This window comes from Glossina fuscipes, unplaced genomic scaffold (assembly GCF_014805625.2).
Source record: "Glossina fuscipes isolate IAEA_lab_2018 unplaced genomic scaffold, Yale_Gfus_2 174, whole genome shotgun sequence".
NCBI lineage: Eukaryota > Metazoa > Arthropoda > Insecta > Diptera > Glossinidae > Glossina > Glossina fuscipes.
In genome coordinates this window covers 431,663-454,921 of record NW_023998517.1, presented here as the reverse complement: position 1 = coordinate 454,921, position 23,259 = coordinate 431,663, and the positions used below count along the sequence as shown (strand labels likewise).

The 23,259-nt window shown below is 33.6% G+C and overlaps 1 protein-coding gene across 15 annotated transcripts in view; it reads left to right on the top strand.

Annotated features, from left to right (window-relative positions):
- Nucleotides 1-23,259, top strand: part of LOC119641713 (protein lap4) — a 309,554-nt gene that overhangs the window by 24,649 nt on the left and 261,646 nt on the right. For all 15 annotated transcript variants that reach the window (XR_005247877.1, XM_038040526.1, XM_038040525.1 and 12 more), the window contains exons 2-7: nt 1,503-1,620; nt 21,515-21,683; nt 21,773-22,018; nt 22,089-22,256; nt 22,365-22,731; nt 22,904-22,955. Coding sequence is in view for 14 of the 15 variants with exons in the window: in XM_038040526.1 (XP_037896454.1) it covers nt 1,503-1,620; nt 21,515-21,683; nt 21,773-22,018; nt 22,089-22,256; nt 22,365-22,731; nt 22,904-22,955 (1,120 nt within the window). In the remaining variant the exon portion in view is untranslated. The remainder of the gene's footprint in view (nt 1-1,502; nt 1,621-21,514; nt 21,684-21,772; nt 22,019-22,088; nt 22,257-22,364; nt 22,732-22,903; nt 22,956-23,259) is intronic.

The window sequence follows — 23,259 nt, the reverse complement described above, 5'->3', positions numbered from 1 at the left end:
GAATATAATGTACTACAGTATAGTGTATCTTGTACTAGAATTTATTGTACTACAGTATAATGTATTTTATACTAGAATATATTGTACCACAGTAAAGGTTATTTTGTACTGGTATATATTGTACTACAGTATAGTGTATTTTGTACTAGAATATTATGTACTACAGTATAGTGTATTTTGTACTAAAATATATTGTACTATACTACAGTACAGTACAGTGTATTTTATACTAGAATGTGCTATACTACAGTATAGCATTAGTATTTTGTACTAGTATATATTGTACTACAGTAAAGGGTATTTTTCTGGTATATATTGTGCTACGCTAGAGTATAGTATATATACTGTATAATGTGATATACCTTGCTATACTATACTTACACCCATTTTTCGCATGTCAAATTTCAAAAAATTGTTAAAAATGGTTCTCGAAAGAAAAGTTTTAACTTTTATTGTTCATTCGACAGACGTTTTTATACAGATTCACATGACATAGGTAAATGTAGGTAACATTTTCTAGTTCAAATTCGGGTGTTCATTTTTTACTAACATACCGAATTTCAAAAAAAAATGGTAAAAATAGTTCCCATAAGCAGGATTTGAATTTGTTTAGTTTGTTTGAAAGGTACTTTCATGTAGATGTCCATAAAAATATATTGTTTTTTTAATATGAATAGAGTCGACTTTCGAATCCGACTATATCTTCATTTTAATTATTTAACAGGGCTCTGTGAAGGCCTTAACAGAGGTTTTTTAACAGGTATGGTTTGCTTGTTAAATTCAAATTTATCTTCACACTCTTTGTATAAAATATGTTTGTCGAGGGCGGCTTATTATCGCAAACAAGCAATTGCAAACAAGCTTATGTTAAGCGTTGGTCGTTAGGTCAAGTTGTGAAAGGTTTTATCCGATGGAAGATGTTGTTGTATCTCATTGTCCTAACTTGATGGATGTTACAATTGTTCGTAAATCTTATCTACGTCTAGCATTGACATTAAGGATACGCCATCCAGTGTTTACAAGCAATAGTTAAGTAAAATCTTAATGTTTGTAGAGGTGGCAACTAATTCCAGACTCATCACCAAGATAGTCTTAGACTACAACTTTATTTGTTTTTTTTATAAATGATAATTTTTTTTCTCTCTTGCAATTTTTTTCTAAAGTGAAAGAGCTTTTCTGTGTCTATGCACACGACATGCACGCTCTGTCTCTTCGTAGGCAACATTTTTATATTAATGGGGCGAAATTGCAAATTTATTTTTATTTATGCAAGGAAAGCAAATATGTATATATATGTGAGTTTAGCGTTCCTTTTGGCCTGGAGTTGAAAATCGTGTTAACAAGTTTTGTAAAAGTGAATGTGAAGTGATGCCCTACATTTCTTTGCCTTTTCTTGCAAATCAAAAGTATTTTCGTTTGAATATTATTTTCTAATTTTCTTTTAAGCCTTCATTCGTAGTAGTTACTCTTATTTTTTTTTTTGAATTTTTTCTTCTTTACAGAACTTCTTCAGATTACATCGTTTACGCAAACTGGGCCTAAGTGACAATGAAATTGGCCGCCTACCGCCAGATATACAACATTTTGAAAATCTAGTGGAATTAGATGTTTCCAGAAACGGTATGTTAAAATTGAAAACCTTTTATTTGTTGTTTTATTGTAAAGGTTTTTAACTAAATGTTTGATTGCCAGAATTCTTCGAAGAGTTTTGCTTATGAAATATATTTCGCTAGTCACTCAATGTGTGCATTTTTAATTTAATTTACTTTAATAAACTTTCGCGTGGGTCAATTTGAGGTCGATTTTGCCTCCGCTGACAGACAGACGCATAGCCAATGATATTAATTCTTATACCATTTGAAAAAGTAATAAAAATAAATTGAATGTAATAAATAATGCAAAAATATACACAACAACCATTGCGTATATAAATGGATGATACTGTAGTCATAGATTAAACCACGCCGCCAGACAAAAACTGTTAATCCCGATATGTAGCAGCAAATGATTCATAAATTAAAATTCTCTATTATGCTGAAGGTTTCCATTAAGCGAATGAACAATGCATGTTCATGTGTGTAATGAAATGTTTTTATTAATTAATTTATTAATTTTTCTCAATTTTTCTATTCATTCTTGTAATCGACCATTTTTTATGCAACAATTTTTGATCTACATATTTTGTGTAAATAATCGCATAATAATAAACAAATAAAATTGTTTCTTTCAATTTATTACAAAACAAATAAGAATATTGTAGTCGGGCAAGGCCGTACCTTAGATATCCTACATCACTTTACCTAGTGTAGTTATTCATTCGTTAGGATAATAAAAATTACATATTATCTTCATGCAAAAGCATATCTTTGATGAAAGCCCGTATATCGGAGAATGCCAAAAACGTCGCATGACGCGATCCAAATTTAGCAAACATAAATTTCTTCCGAAAAATTAACATTATTTTTCATCATAAGAAAATAGACTTTCTTTCCATTCAAAGTCTTCCTTTTGTTGATAATCCCTATATATACCCTATATATGGGGTCAAAAAAAAGACCGAAGTGATGCAAATTCCATATCGTTAATTTTTATACTAAATTGTTCCTATGCGCCGATTTTCATCATAAACTATTAGAAATTAAACCTTCTTTGGAAAGCCTATTACTTAGCGTGCAAGAAATAGACCCATGTATTTTAAATTGGGTCCACTTAAGTTTTTAATCAAATTACTATAATGAACAAATTTTCATTGTAAAACACTAAACTTTTTGGCTTTTGGTTCCGAAGGGTTTACATTTCCTAAGCACGTTTATAAGCGGCGGTATTCAAAGGTATACCTATGAGATTCAAATTCGCTAACTTTCATTTTTATATCAATTCACTGCCGTAAACCGATTTCCGCCACGAAATATTGAAAATTATACCTTTTTACCACATAAAAATTTGGTCTTCTTAGGGACGGTTATAAGAAGCAGTTCAAAAATTTGTCTCGGCCGGATCAAATTTTCATTGTAATTTCCAAAAATATTGTTACTCAGTGGCTTACGTCGAACATTTGAACATTTGAATTAAAATGGGGTGTGTTCGAAAAAGTGGACGGATCCAAACCAGTGCAGCAAATTTCATCAAAATATTCCAAAAATTTGCGATATGTAATTTGAGCACAAGTTTGCATGGATAGACATTTTTGGATTCAGAAAATGATTCAGATGAATCGATCGGTATAATAAAGGTGATATATACGACAACACAAACTAAATAGATCACAAACTTTTCATAAATATGACAAGGGCAGGGGAAAGGCGTTCAATGGACAAATTCATAATCCACTCTTTATTGCTCTCTGTTTCTCGCCTTTTCATATTCGCTTGGCGCAGGAATGTCATAATTCGGTTACAAACTTTCAAATTTTAATGATAAACTGTTAGCTTAGACAAGTTAAAATGTTCGAAAGCTAAAAGTACTGCGATATAACTTCAAAGGTAAATCCAGAAGAATCGGCAGCATTTCATATTCTTGACACGAGAAGAGAAAATGACGTTGAACAGAATAAGTCTTCGAAGTGCCGAAAGAAGCTCTCACAATGGTTTACATGTTCAAAAAGGCTTACTTCCCTGCCGCCGACATCCGCAGTAATTACATTAACCAAAGTTATAGTCTAATATGCATTTGCGGGGACTGGAGGGAGGTTCTAGCTGTTGTTTGAAGAAACCCGAAAGCGTTTGCCTTCTCCCGTGTTTTCTTCGGATGAGGAGCTGGAGCATTTATTTTAAAAGCAACATTTGGCAACTCGTTATGGCCAAGCTAAGAACTGCGATATCGTCATTGCATGAATCCTTGATCAATGTCATTTCCAACGGTCTATAGTACGTAGCCATTGGCCGTACAAGGAAAGAAAGTTTCCCATGGTGAATATAACAATTTTAATGACATTCATATTCTTGAGAAATAACAGATTTCTGTGATAATTTCTGTGGATTATAATGCCGCTATCAACAAAGATTAAGAGACGTAAAATAAGTACATGTGCAGCATAAGCATGTGAATCGCGAATGAATGAAAGAAATAAATCTTTTTCATATGATTTATATATGCACGCGTAGTCAACGGCGAAGTAACACTGAGAAGTTTAGCTGAGAATCTTGCCATGTGGCTGCGGTGGCTGCAAATTAGCGGAATAAATCAATTTTTATGCAAAAAAAAAAGCAAAGAAAAAAAACTGACAAACTAAAAAGAGCCACCAGAAATTGTGTGTTGTTCATTCATAGTTCATGGATATTCATCGTACAATTTCTAAACTTCAATTTGCGCCTTTTAAATTATAACTCGAAGCGGTGTGCAATCCAATAAACTTATATATATATGTATATATATATATTTAAAATGATATTACTTTTCTTTTGTGTTGCTTCTTTATGATGATTATGGGTCAAATGGTTAGCGAGCGCTCGCGTTATTTTTTTTTTTTTCCTCTTTTACTATTGATTTAAAAATTGTTTTTATTTTTTTGCAATGACTTTCACCAAAACTATTTTGCACTTATATGTTTTGTTAATACTTAGACAGTTAGTTAGCTAGTTATACATTCACAAAACCAGGAACATGATATCATTCATGTTCCTTTGCTTTTCAGTTTTAGTTACTATGAAATTATTCGGGAACAGAAATGTTAAATGGTCTTTAAGATCATTTTAATGTTTCACGATCACGTTTCGCTTGTAATTACTTTTGAGATATTGCTTAAACAACTTTTTAATGGAAACAACAAATGTGATACATATTCCCATTAGAAAGCAAACGTTTGCTTAATTGTGAATGAGTTTTGTCTACGTATTAGTCCCGGATACGTATGTGTTATGATATTTAGTCAAACGCCATAGCAGATTGAAGAATAGTTCTACTTAGCAGAATGGAAATTTTTTTCCACGCCCACACACACACACACACACACACAAAATTATACGGGGAAAGGGGCATACAATCCAACTTCACTTGCGATATAGCGAAACGAGCATTTTTCATCCGGGAAAACCCGGACAATTGTGATAATATCTTCTTATCTATGTGTATATGGCTTTCGAGAGACAGCATTTTTGTTATTATTATTACAATTAATTTCGCCAGAGGAATACATTGTAAGACTAAAGTATTAAAGCACTAGTATTAGCATTTTTGAAAAATCTACCGCACTTTAGATTTCAATACGCGACCATTGAGTTGTTAGTCGAGATGCTTTGTCTACTGAGCCAATAAGGCGGATCAACGTTTGTACATTTCATATATGTTAACATTTTTTTTTAAATTAATGTTTTTTTATACCGAGCCCTGCTCGTGGTAGAAGAGTATATTGAGTTTGTGCGGATGTATACAACACCCAGGAATACTTGAAATAGATTTGCATGTCGATGTGGATTCAATCACTTTCTGAACTGATTTAAGCTTGTCTGTGCATCTGTCCGTACCGCATTCTAATATTCAATCTACATGTCGCAAATTTGATAGAAGTTGGTATACCGATGTGCTTCGGTCCGTCTACGGCCGTTAAGATCGAACCATTTTTTCGGCTACTCCCCATATAAAGCTTTATTCTGAAATGTTTATACGGATGTCGTAGGTGGTTCATAGTATTTAATGATGGCCCCTGGCATACTATACTATTTTTAATTGTCTTGCCAGAATACAATAAAAAACGTCAGCTATTGTTTTACTACTAGAAACATTTTTCTATGTATGAGTTATTATAATTATAATATATTTATATTACATAAACATCAGAAAGCGCACATGTACCCACACTTAATGATTTGTATTGTGCCAAAAAATAAAATATACTGCATACTACTATTTTTACTAAAAATAAATGTAATTATGAAAATCTTTTCTAATGACCAAATATTCATGGCTGCATAAAAGAGCTGAGCTGAGATAAGGAAAGGAGAAAGAAAATATGAAGATGAGAAAATTTCATATATTTTAAAAGTAAGCCTCAAGTTTCAAAAGTTTCAATTTGGACTCGGGTTCTCGACAGCTTTCATCTAACCCTTTTAAGGGATGAAGGGTATCAACTGCCCGTATTGTTTTATAGCATAAAGGAGGATAATGCAAGAGTTTTCAGTAATGCGGTATCAAAGTACGATTTCATTACTTGGATTTTTCTTAAATGTGCCTCCAGCCGCTAAGTCAACAAGCACAAACTTTCACCTTTAAACTTAATCTCCTTCTAAAAATCGCTTTCGAATTGTTTTGAAGACGATTATTGATGCATATCTAGGCGTGAATTTCAAAAGAGAGTATGTTCGTATTTCCGTTATGCTCGTTAAGCTATTGAAAAGGAAGTGTGAAATACATATAATGAACTCCATGATGAGTTTGGTGAAGTAAAACGCGTGAGATCATCAAAAATTTCAGAATCTGCATACTCATTGCATCCTGTACATACACACACGAACATTAGGAACTAATCATGGCCATTTTTGCTATTAAACCTAATACATTGTAGATATTCGAGCAAAATGAATGACATGTGTTATGGCCGCTATATATATTAGGTGTAAAAATAAATTCTATCCATTTGTGTTTTGATAAAATTTAACATGTTTGTTAAAAGGCTTCATTATGCTATGGTCCTTTGCCTTTGTCGGAGGTGTCGAGGTCAAAACATAATGGTTTAGAGGCGAAAGGCTTCTACTTGCAGAATTGCTGAGCTGTCAAATATGACTGCTCCGATCTGCGCCTGTGCTAATCAGAAGGTGGAGAAGGTGAAGTCTGAAACCTAAATTGAATATCCCTTCTTAAGTTGCTTTTGCTGGACAGGGAAGGAACAATGCGAATTTTCATCGCATATAAGGCTACAATTTTTTGCACAAAATTTCGCAACAGAACTTTTTTACCGACTTTTCACTTCAAGCCAACTTAATCATTTCCGTAGCTTCAGCTGCATTTTTTCCATTTTAACGCATCAAAGCAGCCCGTATACAGCACAATGACAGCCTGTAAGCAACTAAAACTTGTATCGAATAAGTACGAGTATCTAAGCTATGTGTAATCAAAATTTCGAAAAGGTAAACACATCACGAAAGTGTTATGAAGTAACCATTTTCCCTAGGGTAGAATTTATTTCTACATCCCCTGATTAAGCAAAAGGATAAACGACTACCAACAATTTATACTAAGCTGTAGCGAAATAGAAAAAATTAACCGTTATTAGGTGCAAAATATTTGTTGTGACGTAGATTATATCCATCTTGATTTTTTCTCCCTTCACTGATTTCCGTTTCTAATCCTTTAAAATGCGTACTGGAGGCGTACGGTCTGGGGTAATGAGTACCCCTAGTTTCTTCGTTCGTTCTAAACTAAGTGTAAAATGGCTTTGCTTGTCTTAATACCTTTGCTTGTTTGTTTCTGCGACACATTTTTATGATGTACAAAATTCCTGTTTATTGCCAATTATAAAATTGCAAAGCTTTCTGGGAATGTGGTAAAAGAAAGCAAAACAAAAAAAAAAAAAAAAAACAAAATGCCTACATATATAAATATATATGAAGCTGCGTCAGGTGTTTCAATTGTTTTTTTTGTTGTCATTTTTGCTATTCTCTAAATAAGTTTACAAAAGTGTGCATTATTTGTTTGTCAAGTACTTATCGCTCTTATAAATTAACACCTGAGCTTGTTTTAAAACATTTTACATTTTTGGCGTAGTCGTCTTATTTTTGCTGTGTTTTCTTCCCTCACTTATTTACATATTTCAAGTACGTGCTGAAGCTAATATGCCAAACATGGCCGAAAATATTTTGCGTTGAATTAACCTACTATTGATGTATCCCATTAATAATTGCATACGAGCATATATCCATGTAAATATATATATATATTAGGTTGAGGAAAAAGAAATCCATTATTTTTTCGGTAGATGGCTGCACTGATAGATTTCTCGTAAAGTATCGATCAAACAATTTCATATTTATGCTCGTTGGAAAGGTGACATTTCGCAGTAAAAAAAATTCTTTTGCTGTTTTTTGTTTGGTGCATTCAGTTGTGAGTTACAACGTGTTAAAAATGGAAGTGAACAAAGAGAAAATTCGGTACATTTTACAGTTTTTCCTTGACAAAGGCGAAAATGCAAGCCAGGCGGCTAAAATTGTGAATGGTGTTTATGGTTCCGATACTGTAACAGCCAATTATGCACAATTTTGGTTTCGTAGATTCCGCTCAGGAATTTTTGATGTTAAAGATGCACCTCGCACAGGTGGGCCGGTCGTCGAAAATGTCGATAAAATCGGAGAAAGGATCGACGTTGACCGGCATGTTAGCAGTCGTAACATCGCCCAGGAGCTAAAAATCGACCATAAAACAGTTTTAAACCATTTACACAAAGCTGGATTCAAAAAGAAGCTCGATGTTTGGGTGCCACACCAATTAACAGACAAGAACATGATGGATCGAATTTCCATCTGCGAAGCCTTGACCAAACGGAATGAGATAGACCCATTTCTTAAACGGATGGTGACTGGAGATGAGAAATGGATCACATACGATCGTGGTCAAAGAGCGGTGAAGCATCTCAAACGGCCAGGAAGGTTTTGCTATGCATTTGGTGGGACTGGAAGGGGATTATTGATTATGAGTTGCTTCCATATGTCCAAACGCTAAATTCTGATCTCTACTGTCAACAACTGGACCATTTGAAGATAGCGATTGACCAGAAACGGCCAGAATTGGCCAACAGGAGAGATGTCGTGTTCCACCAGGACAACGCTAGGCCACACACATCTACAGTGACTCGCCAGAAACTTCGGGAGCTTGGTTGGGAAGTTTTAATGCATCCGCCATACAGTCCGGACTTGGCACCAAGCGATTATCATCTTTTTCTTGCATTGCAAAATTTCTTTAATGATAAAAAATTGGAATCTAGGGAGGATTGTGAAAATCGACTACTAGAGTTTTTTGCAAATAGAGATCAGGACTTCTATGACAGAGGCATTTTGAAGTTACCTTTAAAATGGCAACAAATCATACAACAAAACGGTGCATATTTGACCCAAATCGGACAATCCGAAGCATGTTAAATAAAGTCCTGAAGTTCATATAAAAATAATGGATTTCTTTTTCCCCAAACTAATATATATTTATGTATATATATGTAGGGGTAAAATCTTCCATTAGATTAATTATTATTTGTTTTTCGAAGAGTTTCTTATGAAAGTAATTGCGTTATAATAAAAGGTGCTAATATTCTCACATACAGTGATAAGGGACAGACGTCCCTCTTGTAACATGGTACATGTTTCGATACAACAAGCTATAACACAGTTTGGGGCTACAACATGATTTCAAAAAAATCATAGAAATATTTCTATGAATTTTTTTAATTGCTTTTTGCTTTTATCATTAATTTATCGCCTATGAGAGCAGGTTCAACCAACTTTGAGAAGATAAAAAAAAGTAGATTAACTGGAATCTTCTATGAAAATTAATTTTGTGACTATCGTTATAATATATCCTTTGTGGTACAAAGGTGTGTTAAGCGTATAAGAATTGATTTCCTGTCTTCAACTCAGAGATTGCGATTTTTAAGATATCATATTAAAATTTTGTGCACCGACATGTTTTAACTTAAGAACGAACGCTGTTGAAAGTCGTTCGCGTCCGTCTACTTTTTCGATCACTCCTCATATAACGCGAATTTTCCAAATTTTTTCGCCACTGATTACTACTAATTTCGTTCTAAATTAGGATGAAAAATTTCATTCGGTTGGTGCAATATAATCGCCCCTCAGAAAATTGAGTCCTTATTTGGTAAAAAGATCTAATTTTCAATGTTTCATATTCAATAGTGGTTCACAATTGCAAATTGCGGTAGGACTATTTTTTTGATACCACCGCATACACCGTATATGCGGACCACGAAATGCACCTTTTCACATAGAAAAGTGGACTCAAATTTTGAGTGCGTGTTATGGTCCGATATTTTTTCAATAAATCGTCTATAAGTTTGAGGTACGGTGAGATATGACAAGAAAAGTTCAGATGAAAGTAATACGGGCGATGACATTAACGAGACGAGTGATAGTATTGAACGCGAAGATGATCCGAATATTGATAGTAGTACGAGTTATTCTAACAATAAATAAAAAATTTGATCCGAAAGTAAAATTAAAATATATTTTACGAGAAATCAATCGAGTCGACTTGTGCTCTGAGTTGTGCGTGTTTTCTTTCCGTTTGCGATTTTTTGATTGTTTTGGCCTTTCCGCGTATTTGACTCGTGTCTTTTTAGTCTTTTTGCTAAGCTGGTTATTGCAGGTAGCATGTACGCGTTTGTTTTCTTTATGTTAAAAAAAAGAAAATAAATAAATAAAAATTGAAAATAATGAACAATTGACATTTTACATTATTTAGTAGTTACTACCAATTTACTCTCAAGTGAGTGTTTCATTTTTCCCAAATTGCTAAATAATAAACTGACAACAAAAAAGCATTATGGTCCCGTGCCTCCAGATACAAATTCAAATAGATTCCATTTATTGGCGGACAAATCGACGTCATTTCCGGTGTTGCCAATCAGTAACATCACTCCGACTGATAAAAAATATGTGGTCACTTCAACTGATGCTAGCATAACAATTTCACAAATCAGTGGCGTCGCTATAAAAAAAACCCTAGATGGCATATATAATGTTTATCTCAATTCTACGCGATGATAATTTTTTTGTTCCCGCTGGTCAATCGCGCGCAATAGAAATCTTCTTCAAATCAAATCACTTCCTAATTTATATTCAATTTCCACTAAACTACACAACAACGAACTCAACTCAGTTAAAAGCGTAATTTATGCCCCCTATCTAAACATATACTAGAAGAAGAAATAGTTCGCGAAATGACTCTGAATGAAGCTGTAACCGAAGTTTATGAATTTACTAAATCAAACGATGGCCGAAAAACTCGCTCCCCTACAAGAATTATGTCTTTGATGTTGCTTGGTACGAGTGTAAAGTGAAACTCTTCGTCTCAAATGCCAAGAGATGCATTAACTGCCAACTGGAATTCGAGGAATTAATAAATTTAATAGATACGGTGCCGTCGCCTCGCAAATCGAGCTTAATGAACCTTTAACCGCAATTCTTGTCAATGACAAACCAGTTCTATCATCAGCCAAACCTGTATTGAAAAACCCGATGTATCACCAAAAATAATACTGAAAAAAACAAAGCAACATGAATATTGTAAAAATCAAAGCAACAGCACGTATTCTAAAGCCTATTAAACTAAATACTACAAAATCACCAGCTCGCAACTCCATTCACCAAATGACAAGTGGTCATGAATCCAATATTTCGTCCTTCAATCAATCTTCAATTTCATATTATTCACGTGTGCCTACCCGTTGCACTTCAAAGATAGGCAACCGATTTAGTACCGATTATTCTGCTAGCAAGGATAAATTAGTCACGTAAAATTTCTGTAGCGACATTTTCGGCGGAGATGCCGCCATGTCAACATAAGCTACCTATCACTCCTTTTTCATGTCACTACAATTAAACAGAGTTTTTAAAATTCTATAATGGATCATTAAGTGACTTATTAATAAGTTTCATGAACTCAATACACTCACAAAAGTGATTTTAACCCAACCTTTATATTCCTTCAAGAGAGCGATTACAGAAGTTCATTCAATCCTATTCCACCGAAATCATACACTGGATATTTCATGAATGCTGATCAAAATGTAGGTTTCAAACAAGTAGGTTTCAAGCGGGGCACAAGTTGCATCGACGCTCTTTTACCTATTGATTATTTTACAGATAAAGCAATTTCTGAACGGAATTATGTAATACTTCTCTCAATTAATTTCGAAAAAACATTTGACAGATTTGGTCTTTACGTGAATTAACAATCACTTCTCTGATTCCTTTCCACTAATGAAATTAGTGCAATTTTAAACCTCTATGGGTTTTGAAAGACTACCCTAACGATTGGAATCTTTTATATAAAGGTGGCTCCAAGTTCTTCGGTCTGCCATCTGTTTGTGCCGTGGTAGATGCTTCAAGACGGGTTCTTCTTAATCACACCTTTCACGAAAGTACTTCAATCTTCACAAACGAAGCCAGAGCTTCGCGCTACGAACCCTTCTCATGTTATTGTTGCTGATTGCTCGTGTGTCGAGCAATGTGTGGAGCACTATCAACAAATTAAGGAATATCATTACAACTGGTGGCGATAAAATTAAAATGCTTTGGGTACCAAGTTATATCGGTTTATTGAGAAGTGAGCAAGCCGATCGAGCGACAAAGTATGCCGCTTCTGCACCTCTAATTGTGGATGAAGTTGTGGAAAAGTTGAAACTTCAAAGGTATATTGGAAAAAAAGTTAAAAAGAGAATTATGCAAGGAAATCTGCAATAATGTCAGTACTACTCTGCTATTAATCCTCAGTTAATTCCATCTTTATCTCCAACAATTATTGAAAAAACCAAGATCAAAACATTGTCGAGAATTCGCCCAGGCCATACAATTGTAACTCACCAATAGATCTTAGAGAAGTCTTCTTCCCCAATCTGCAATTGTGGACAGATTCTCACTATAAAACACATTCTTTGTGACTGCCTTTGTGTTGCCTTTATTAGAAGTATGGCATTTGGATCAACTAATCCTATAGACATTCTTAGATCAGCTACAGAACGCAATATCGATACAATATACTACTTTATCAAAACTCTTAGGCTTAATATCTAATGTTCTTTGTGTGCGCTAGTGCTCAATGTTTTCTTTTTCCTTTCAGTCTAAGAATTTTTTTCCTTAGTCTAAAGTCATAATAATAATAATATTTCGAAGAAGCATCTATTAAATTTGAAGTGCGTCTTATCGTCCGGTACGCAGTCAAGTTTTCGATATTTGCAGGCTTTCATAACCAGAATGCCTTTGCATGGAAATCATGTGTAATTCTTGGTGCATCGTTACCAAAACGAGCGAATGAATGAATTAGGCGAATTGATGTAGGGTATCTAATGGTCGACCGTACTTATTCTATACTAAATTTTAGTCTAAATAAATAAATAAAGAAATTTCGATAAAGCGCGATGAGCGCGTTGACCGCGTTATACGCAAGACTTGTAAGTTTTAAATAGAAATAACTTTTGTAGGGAACGTATAAAATATAGTATTGAAATTATTATGAAAATGGTGTAAAAGCCTGCTCTATTTGTTCTCTGTTCAAGTGTCAATATAAATTTCCCTTCTAACGATTTTTCTTTTTATTTAGTGTGGTGATTAATTAAAGTGAGGGTAGAATAATGTTACACATTAAGCCAGCTGGTGTTGGAGGGAGGCCTATTAATTTATATTTCGGAAAATGAAAAAATGTTATAAAAATACACTCAATATATTAACAATGGGGTGGTTGTTAATAGCTCAACGAGAAATTCTCGTATCTTTCCATTGATTGTTCACAACACTCCCAGCAAAGTGATTTATAATGATGTTCGTGGCAAAATGACGGCCTTTTCGGGCTATATGAAATCAATAGTTGAACAAGAATAGGGCGTCCATTTTTTTTTTTTCGTTTACAACAAAGTTCGTTTGCCTACATGTTAATATAAAGCTGTTTGGTGCCATGATATGCAAACACTTAACATATTTTGCGATGCTTTACCTTCAACAGGCAATGTGGGATGCTGTAAACAATTTTGTAAATACATTTATTGATTTCTAGCGATCAATTGTTTGACAATTTAAAAAATTCTAAGCCTAATTCTAAAGTATTGAACATCTGTTAATTTCACATAATAACTATGGCTTTTAAAGCTATATTGAAGAACACATAGAGTAGAATATTTGAATTTTTTCTTTTTGTTTTTCTCACTTAACACTTTTGATGACGAAAATGTATTCCGTTTTCGCTGCGGCAGTTTTCAGAAGTTATAAACCACGATTTTGAATACAAGTAATCATGGATGAGTCTATATGTTCATAAATGCATGTTTCTAAACTCCATGGAACCGTAAAAAAAGCCAAAGAATTTCAAATGAGTTTTCGCTTACATGCAACAGCACGTTTCAATTTTTAGTTATAACAAAAGAGCAACGCACGTGCTTGATGAGGAAATTATAACGATATCATTATGTTGCACATTTCATGGATACAAATGCATATGTATGTTGAAAATGCACTGCGCAGCGATAAGTAGAATGAATGAATGAATTCATTCTTCAAAACATCATTATCATCATTCCTCATTCATTACTATTAATGCTAGTGTATATTAATACAAAAGAGAGAGAAAGAGAAAGAAAGAAAGAGAGAGAGAGATACATACAGATATATGAACACATACATATTGACATAAACATAAAAGAATTTTTAAATCCGCCTGTTGTTAATATGGAACCGAAAAGAAAAGGAAAACATATTTCTCCCCCAACAGAGTCTCATCAGAATAAAATTATTTGTTGTAGAAATATATATGTAGCACTGAACATACGGAACAGTTCGTATACACATAAATATATTTCTATGTATATTCATAATGCATACGTATGTTTACAAATGTTACTGTTGAAAATATTGCCTGATGGTTGGTGATGATGTTTTGTGGTGTAGTGTAAGCGCTGATGATGAAAAACACTTGGCGGTCATTAAGTTCAAGCAATTTTAGAAATCAACGAAGCAAACCATGCATACATATACCAAAATATGCACATATTTTATGTAAGAGATTCCTCTTATACGTATATCTGCTATATATATATAAATGTATCAAATTTATATATATGCACCAAAGCTTGTTCTTTGATTTCATTTCTTGAGTATTTTTGCTGTATTATGAAGGAAGCCTGAAGGCAGTCTAAAGGAAATTCAACTCCCTTGTGTTGCGACACGACATATGTTAAATTTGCAATATCTAGAAATGTTCATCACAAACTTGTCAAAGAAAACTTCTTAAGTGTCCATACCTTCAGCCGTCCACCGTTCATCCACCTTTCCTTCATAGTTGAATATAAAAGTTGTTAGGAGATTGTTAAACTTTATTGCCAACTATTCCTCCTCGCCTATCAGAGGAGAATATCTTTATTAGTATTGTGTGTTTTACCAATCAAGGATTTAACCTTGATGCAATTATTTAAATAACTGGTGTTAAAATGAACATAAATGATTGAGTAACTGAAACGTCCAGAATTTAGAAATCGCCTTGCACTTATTGAAGTGAAAATTCATCCTCAGGGGGCTTTCTTTAATTGCTCTGAGAGTATTATTTAATCGTTAAGCAATCATTCAATTTTTACCTTTACAATAAATCTTAACATTCTTCGGATAAGAATCGAAAATCGCAATTTTCAAAAGCCTGGAAATTTCGGCAACCGTACCCGTTTTTGTTGACCTTACTTTCAAAATATGTGTGTATTGCAGTTAATAAATTCACTGCATTTATTGCATATTGTAAGGAGTCAAAGTCGCCCTTTGTTTTGACCTACCATGCCCTTCGTGTCGGAAGGGACTATGTTAGGTTTAAGTTAGGATCAAATTTCAATTGTAATCATAAGTTGACATGACAGACTGCGGGATTGGGGAAACAGCTGTCTTCTGATTAAGGTATGGTAAGGTTGTCAGAAGCAATCGTACGTAAGTCCGAACAGGTGATTTCCACTATCGTCCGAATCGAGGGACTGACTACTTTGTGTTTCTTCTGAACGATGCAGCCAACCGACCAACACGCCGTCGCGCGGGAACCTAGTTTTTTCCCTTTGTGTTTTCCCCCCCTAGTGCGCAAGTCAGTAAAGAATAAAACTTTCATAACAAGCGAAACGGTCCCTAGTAAATAAATTTCTTGTGGGAGAAATTCCTGGAGGCCGGTGATTTAGCCACGGCGCCAAAGTAGCGGCAGAAACCCGCCTCACAATATAAATTGCGGCGCTATTGTCATTATCATCACTATAATTACAACGATCATTACTATGCTATCAATTGCATTGAAATTAATATTAAAGGAAATTACTTGGGCTTTGACAAAAGCTTTTGACATTTTCACATAAAATGTATTGTTTTGCAATAGTTGTTGACAAGGTCGCGATTATTTTGCCAAAAAATAAACAACTTGGAAATGAATAAAAACATATAAGTAAAACTTTTATTCATTTTGCGACGCGTTTTAAAGAATACACATCTTTCCAAGCTTTGTTTTTATACCCTACACTACTTGTGGTACCAGAAGAGCGTGTAGTGTAAGTTTGTACGGCCGTATGCAAAAAAAAGTACCTGAGAGTCGACTCATTTTTATTGTACGATTTCGAGTCACTTTATGAACCGATTTAAAGCCGTCCGCCCGTCTTGTTTTCCTGTGTTCAACCTACATGCCGCAATTTTTTATATATTGTGATGAAACTTGGTGCATTGACGGCGTTTGCCGCAAGGATGAACGGTATTGAAAATGATTCCCATTGAACCACTTTTCCGGCAGTTTCTTTTGTAGCATTTTAATGAATGAGTGTAGGGTGGTGTAGGGTATTAATGGTGGACCGTGAAGTGTAGTGTAGTGTTTGATGAGGAGAATTGATAATTGGCTTAAACTCGGTCTAAGCTCTTTTCATATTTTGCATTCTATCAAAGCCAATAACCAAACACTAAACATCGTCTGTTTGTACAACTCGCCGTAAGACATTTGGCAATAATATCACCGAATATTTTGAAAAGTTTCGAACGATTATTTCCGACAAATTGCAAATCGTTGTTTTAATCAAGCGTAAGATGAGTACATCCGCTCCAAGGACTTTAGTAAATTTGTAAAACTTACTTCCTTAACTATAAATATTTCTTATCGGCGCGATTAGCGGAACAGATTTATCCATGTATGTCTGTCCGTGCGTCCATTCATTTGTGGAGGCAATAATTTTGAGCTGAAGTTTTTGATTTGGCTTTGATTCGAAATTCGATCCAGTTTGCGAAAATTATTTTGTATATAAAGCTACTGCGAGTAAAAATATTACTTGAAATGTATCGCAATAAGCGATATGTAGGACACACGAAAGTATGATATACGAGCGAAATATCAAATAAATGGATTTTTAATCCTGCGTCCATTGTAATTAATCATCGTACAGAAAGAATTCTTTAAAGAGCATTGAAAAGAACTGAGGAGAAGGTTTAAGAAAAATATTTCGATGTTAATTTTTAATATTTGATAAGATATTTAATGTGATGTACCGTTTAAACTGAGTTAAATCATTATTCCAAACAGTTTTTCAAGTCAAAATCAATATACATGAGTACATGAGCAAGTAAATACAAAATGAAAGGAAAGGAATTGCAATATGTGCCATTTTTATTCATTTAGGGTATAACACTTGTTGATAAAATCACATCTATACTGTGCACGTCATATACTTATTTAATTTCTCATCAAACAAACAAAACGAAGAACAACAAACCAACATGTCAAGCGTGATATGCTTACATACAAGTCCAAGACAATTGAATTATTCTTGACATTTTTCAAACATGCAGACAAAACATTTCCTTCTTTGTTTATGGGACAATTTTACCAGTACTTGATAGAATTCATTTTCAAATAACAAGTGCAACCAACAACCCTTTTTATGGTTAATAAAAAAAAAAGAATAAAGAAGAACAATATCTATGTATATAGCATATGCGGGAGGGAAGGGGGTATGAAAATGTGCTCGGTAACCAATAGAAACAATAAGTTTTCTATTGACCTACTTTTTTATATACAATTTTTTCTTTTCCATTCTTGGACATATACATAGTTTTATGCATACACATACGTACAAACATAAATGAAGGTAAACTGGTTCACAGTCAGAGCTTATCACCCCACTATTTTGCGGCCTGTTGTAACCAATTTACCTATTGTAGTAACAAAAACCCAGTATACCGAATGCTTTGCCATCGAAATTCGTAAAACCGTTTCACATATTAAATGTGAAAGGAATGATAAGCTTTTCTCTCGGCTTGTAATTGCTTAAGAAGGCTAAATAGAAGAGGGAATAAATATAAAAAGAACGTTGTCTTCACGGCGACATCTAATAAATAAATGTTCTCCAGAAAGACTACACACAGTTTCAATAGTTTAATTTTACATACTACAAAACGATAATATGAGCGAGGTTCGACCTAATTAATTTGTTAGCAATCGTTTGTTAGCAATGGCCCCATCATACCTTATAAGATTTATGTAATTATTATTTGTTGGTTGGGTGATTTGTTGTTTTTTATTTTTCAGTTTCCCATCTTATTTTTTTTTTTTTTGTTGTTGTTTACAACAAGTTTTATGTTATGACAGCAGCTGCTTTTTGAGAAACTTGTAACAGTTTCCATTTGGTCGAGTTAATGGGAAAAAGCAAAAACATATTAAATAGTGATAGATATCTGGTGATGAATCAATGCCGCTTCTTATTTGTACTTCTTGATGCCTATTAAAAGGCAGATGGTTTAAATCTATTGTTTTTCTCATATTTAATTAAGAAATATTAGCAAATATTAGTTAGCTGTACATGGCCTACCAATAAATACTCGACAATGCTTTGCTTTGTACAGGTATTCATTTAACGACTTTTCAATATAAGTTGTTGTATGGAAAGTGGCCGAGAGGTGACTTGATCAGAACCGTTTTGTGCGTCGGTATAGTAAATTTGCATGGAAATATTTCAAAAATTGCGACCTGTAGATTGAATACAAGATTGTAAGGTGGACGAACAACTATAAAAGATGGACCTATGTTAAGTCCTTCTAAATGTTGCGCACATCCTCACGGAATTAACATACGCTTGTAACGCAAATGATGTACGTTATTTGAAGTTGTATTACTCCAAGGCCACAATTTAGGAAAATGTGAAATTTTTATATTTTGTTAATTTAGGATGAACCGTTAAAGCCATTTTTCTGATTTACATAACTTAGTCTGGTCGGAACTTAGCGTTAGTTTTATTTTCCTAGATAAAAGTTTTGAACTCGTAACAAGACCTACGTGGTGAAACTATATCTAAAGCAATTATAGTTAGATCAATTGACGCCATTGTTTGAGCTGATCAAAATAATATATGTACCTGAGGAAGCCAAACTTAAAGCAAGTAAGAAAATATTAAACACTTTATTAGAAGATTCAACATATCATAGTGGGTTTTGCAAGCTGCCACTTTATATCTACTTGGATGATATTATTGTAATGGAAAATATTGTTAGTTTTAGGCAAATACTCGAATTATATTCGAATCTTATACCGTCCACCAATCTGGTCTTGGAAAGAAAATAGAAAAGCAATACGGTGGCCTCATGGCTCACCATTACATACCCTAAACCATTCCGCTTAACGGAATTATTCATATAACGCCTTTTCAAAATAAACTGTTATAGGGGAAGTCGTGGAAAAAGTGCTGCAATCCGAAATATTTTCAATGGCGTTCGTCCTTAAGCCAAAATATGTTGCTGCACCAAATTTCAACAAAGTATCTCAAATATGACGCCTTATAATTTGAATGCAAGACTGACAGACGGACAGACACTCTATCGTTATATACATTCGCACGAACTTAATATATCCTTGCATAGTCTTAATCTACGCTTGTATCTCGTATAAAAAGAAAAAAAAAAACATGAAATTTCTTTACCTAATGATATTAAGAGGGCGTAACCAATCTTTTCCCCTTTTTTCACAATTTCGACATAGAAATTTTCGTTTCTGATCCATGTCGTAATTTTTAAACAATAATGAGTATTCAATGAAAACCCATAAAGCAGAGGTTTTCTCAGTTTATGTTAAGCTGTAGGCGTGTCCTTTGGCTGCATTGGACCATTTTACGATTAACTCGCGAAGAAAAACTGCTAATGTTTTCGCTAAATTTGATGCCTATATCTTAATGAGAAGATCGGGTGCAAATAGCAGTACACACGGACAGACATTCCTAATTGTACCGAGAATTTGATAATGATCAAAAATATATGTTCACCCATTGTAGGGTTTCCGTAGTTAAAATCTGCTTGTCTCAGATGTTTTAACGAAATGAACATAACCTCATGCTTCCGCGTTGCGTGTAATTATAGCAAAATGCTTACTAACTGCTTCGTAAGACACGCTAATCCTGTGCAAAATTAACTAACGTAGAATGACCGCTAAAGCTAAACAAAGTAATTTTATTGGCTTTCGGACAAAGCGTAACTGCATAAATTGAAAATATTGTTGGTGGTATATAAAGGCGATATTTTTCCTATTCAATGGCAAAACTAATATATTATCGTCCTGTTCGTGTGAATTAGACAAGAGTTATAGTATATTTTCCGCCAATGAAAGTGTATATATTTCGTATGACCTTCATTTGGGCAATAATTTATTTACTTTTTTTTTTTATTACATTTTATACTGCAAGTTAAGTCGACGTTGATATGATGATGTTGATTGATTGAAAGCGCGGTAACGGCTATGTGAATGTTGATAAAGGAATCAAACCGTTACGACACCTATCATACATGAAAATATTTACTGATATGATGAAGTTTGTATTTTCTTCAGGCAAATGCAAATATATATATATATATATAAGTTTGCATATGAATAAACCTGAGTAAAATTATAATAAGTAAGACGGATACAATGGCCGTAAAGAGCGTTTTTTGAATACCCTACACTTGTACGGCAAATAAGAGAAAACAATGCGAACATTATGATAAGCCGACGTTTACTATCATTTAAGTGTACCTCTTCAATTCATTATTAAGTACATGTTGACTGTTCGTTAATTTAAATTGAGATTAATTTGAGATTAGATTGAACTTAGATTTACGTTAAAATTAACTTGTTAAAGGGGTGGTTGGTTTAAAAATATTTATTTGTCAACGAGACTATATTTATACTCTACACCACTTGTGGTATAAGGTTGTGCGCACATTATACAATACCCGGAAGAACTTGAGAACTCATTATGCTGATGGATTAGAAATCCCTTCTTAAATCGATCAAAGCTTGTCTGTCTGTCTATCCGTCTTGTATCTTTCAACCTACAGATCGCAATTTTCGAGACATTTTGATGAAATTTGGCATATTGGGGGACATTGGCCCAAGGATATACACTATTGAAAATTGTTTGGATCGGACGACTTTTTCGAGATATTCCTATATAACAGTTTACTTTCAAAAGTCATAGGAATAATCGTAGGGTGGTGTAGTGTGACATATTCCTATATAACACTTTACTTTGAAAAGTCATATGAATAATCGTAGGGTGGTGTAGTGTGACATATTCCTATATAACACTTTACTTTGAAAAGTCATATGAATAATCGTAGGGTGGTGTAGTGTGTTTAATTGTCCTCGGTAACGAACCACTTTTTCGACCACATCTCATATAATGCTTTATGTTCAAGAGTCATTATATGAATAAATGTAGAGCGGTCTAGGCTGTAGGTGTGTGTTTAATCATGCCTCACTATAGTGTTTTTATTAGTTTATTTTAAAAATTATGTTGTTTAAATTTTATTTAATTTTCTTCTTCTTCTTCTTATTCTTTTTGTAGATATTCCAGACATTCCTGATGACATCAAACACTTAAAAAGTCTACAAGTGGCTGATTTCAGTTCAAATCCAATTCCAAAATTACCTGCAGGTTTCTCGCAATTAAAAAATTTAACAGTTTTAGGTTTAAATGATATGTCGTTAACCACATTACCAGCAGACTTTGGATGGTCAGTATAAAATGGGAGTAATTTTTTTTTTTTCTAATTAATTCAAATTATGTTTTTTCCCTCCGCCCCTCTCTTATGTTATATTACAGTTTAACGCAATTAGAATCTTTAGAGTTACGCGAGAATTTATTAAAACATTTGCCAGAGTCTATAAGTAAATTAACAAAACTGAAACGCCTTGATTTGGGCGATAACGAAATCGAAGAACTGCCACCATATTTGGGTTATTTGCCCGGTCTACAAGAATTATGGTTAGATCATAATCAATTGCAAAAATTACCACCAGAAATCGGTCTCTTGACTAATCTAACATATCTCGACGTATCAGAGAATAGGTAAGTTTTCATATACACATATACAAGCACGCACAGCGGCCCAGTAATACTTATTAAATGTTAATTACAGATTGGAAGAAATTCCAAATGAAATTAGCGGATTAATTAATTTAACAGATTTAGATTTAGCACAAAATCTATTGGAATATTTGCCAGATGGTTTGGCGAAATTAAGTCGTTTAACGATATTAAAATTGGACCAAAATCGTTTACAAAGACTAAATACAAATATAGGAGAGTAAGTAAGACAAAATAATTAAAAAAAAAAAAAAAAAAAAAAACATTTAATGTATAATCATCCATCCATCCATCCATCATACATAAATAATTTTTCTTTCTCTTAAAGCTGTGACAGTATGCAAGAGCTTATACTCACTGAAAATTTTCTCTCCGAATTGCCGGCTTCTATTGGCCGAATGACCAAATTAAGTAACTTGAACGTAGATCGTAATGCCCTTGAGAGCTTGCCAATTGAAATTGGAAATTGTGCAAATTTGGGTGTTTTGAGTTTGCGTGACAATAAGTTGAAAAAATTGCCACCAGAATTGGGTAATTGCGGTGTATTGCATGTGCTCGACGTGTCGGGCAATCAATTGCAGTATCTTCCCTACTCTTTAGTTAATTTGCAATTGAAGGCCGTCTGGTTGTCAGAGAATCAGGCACAACCATTACTAACATTTCAGCCAGATACTGATGAAGCAACAGGTGAACAGGTATGTACACTTTTATTGTGCTTTGTCGTGTGCAGAGGGCCGACTTGTTTTTCTCATATATATATATATATATATATGTATTCTTCTTTTTAAACAAATAAACAAATAATAATTTATTACGTTTTATTTATTTATTTTTCTATATATTTCCCTTATTTCTCTTACACTATAGGTGCTGACGTGCTTCTTACTGCCACAGCAAGAATATCAACCTATAACACCCGGTAAGTTTTAATTGAAATTTTTTTCATTTATTTAATTTTTTTTTTTTCACCGCGAAATACAATAAAAATTTCATATTAAATTTGCTGCTTTCATTGCTTTTGTTTATATCTTTTGCTTAAAAATTATTTCATTTGTGTTTTCGCTCTGTGCATATCAATAGTAATAAAGGAAACAATCGAATTGAATAAGTTTTCTACATTTTTTTTTTTTTTTTGCCAATAACTGAATAAAATCATTGTAAGATGGAAAAGAATTTATTTTGGTTTCTGACAACGACCTCCTTTAGTTAGAAGTAATTTTTAA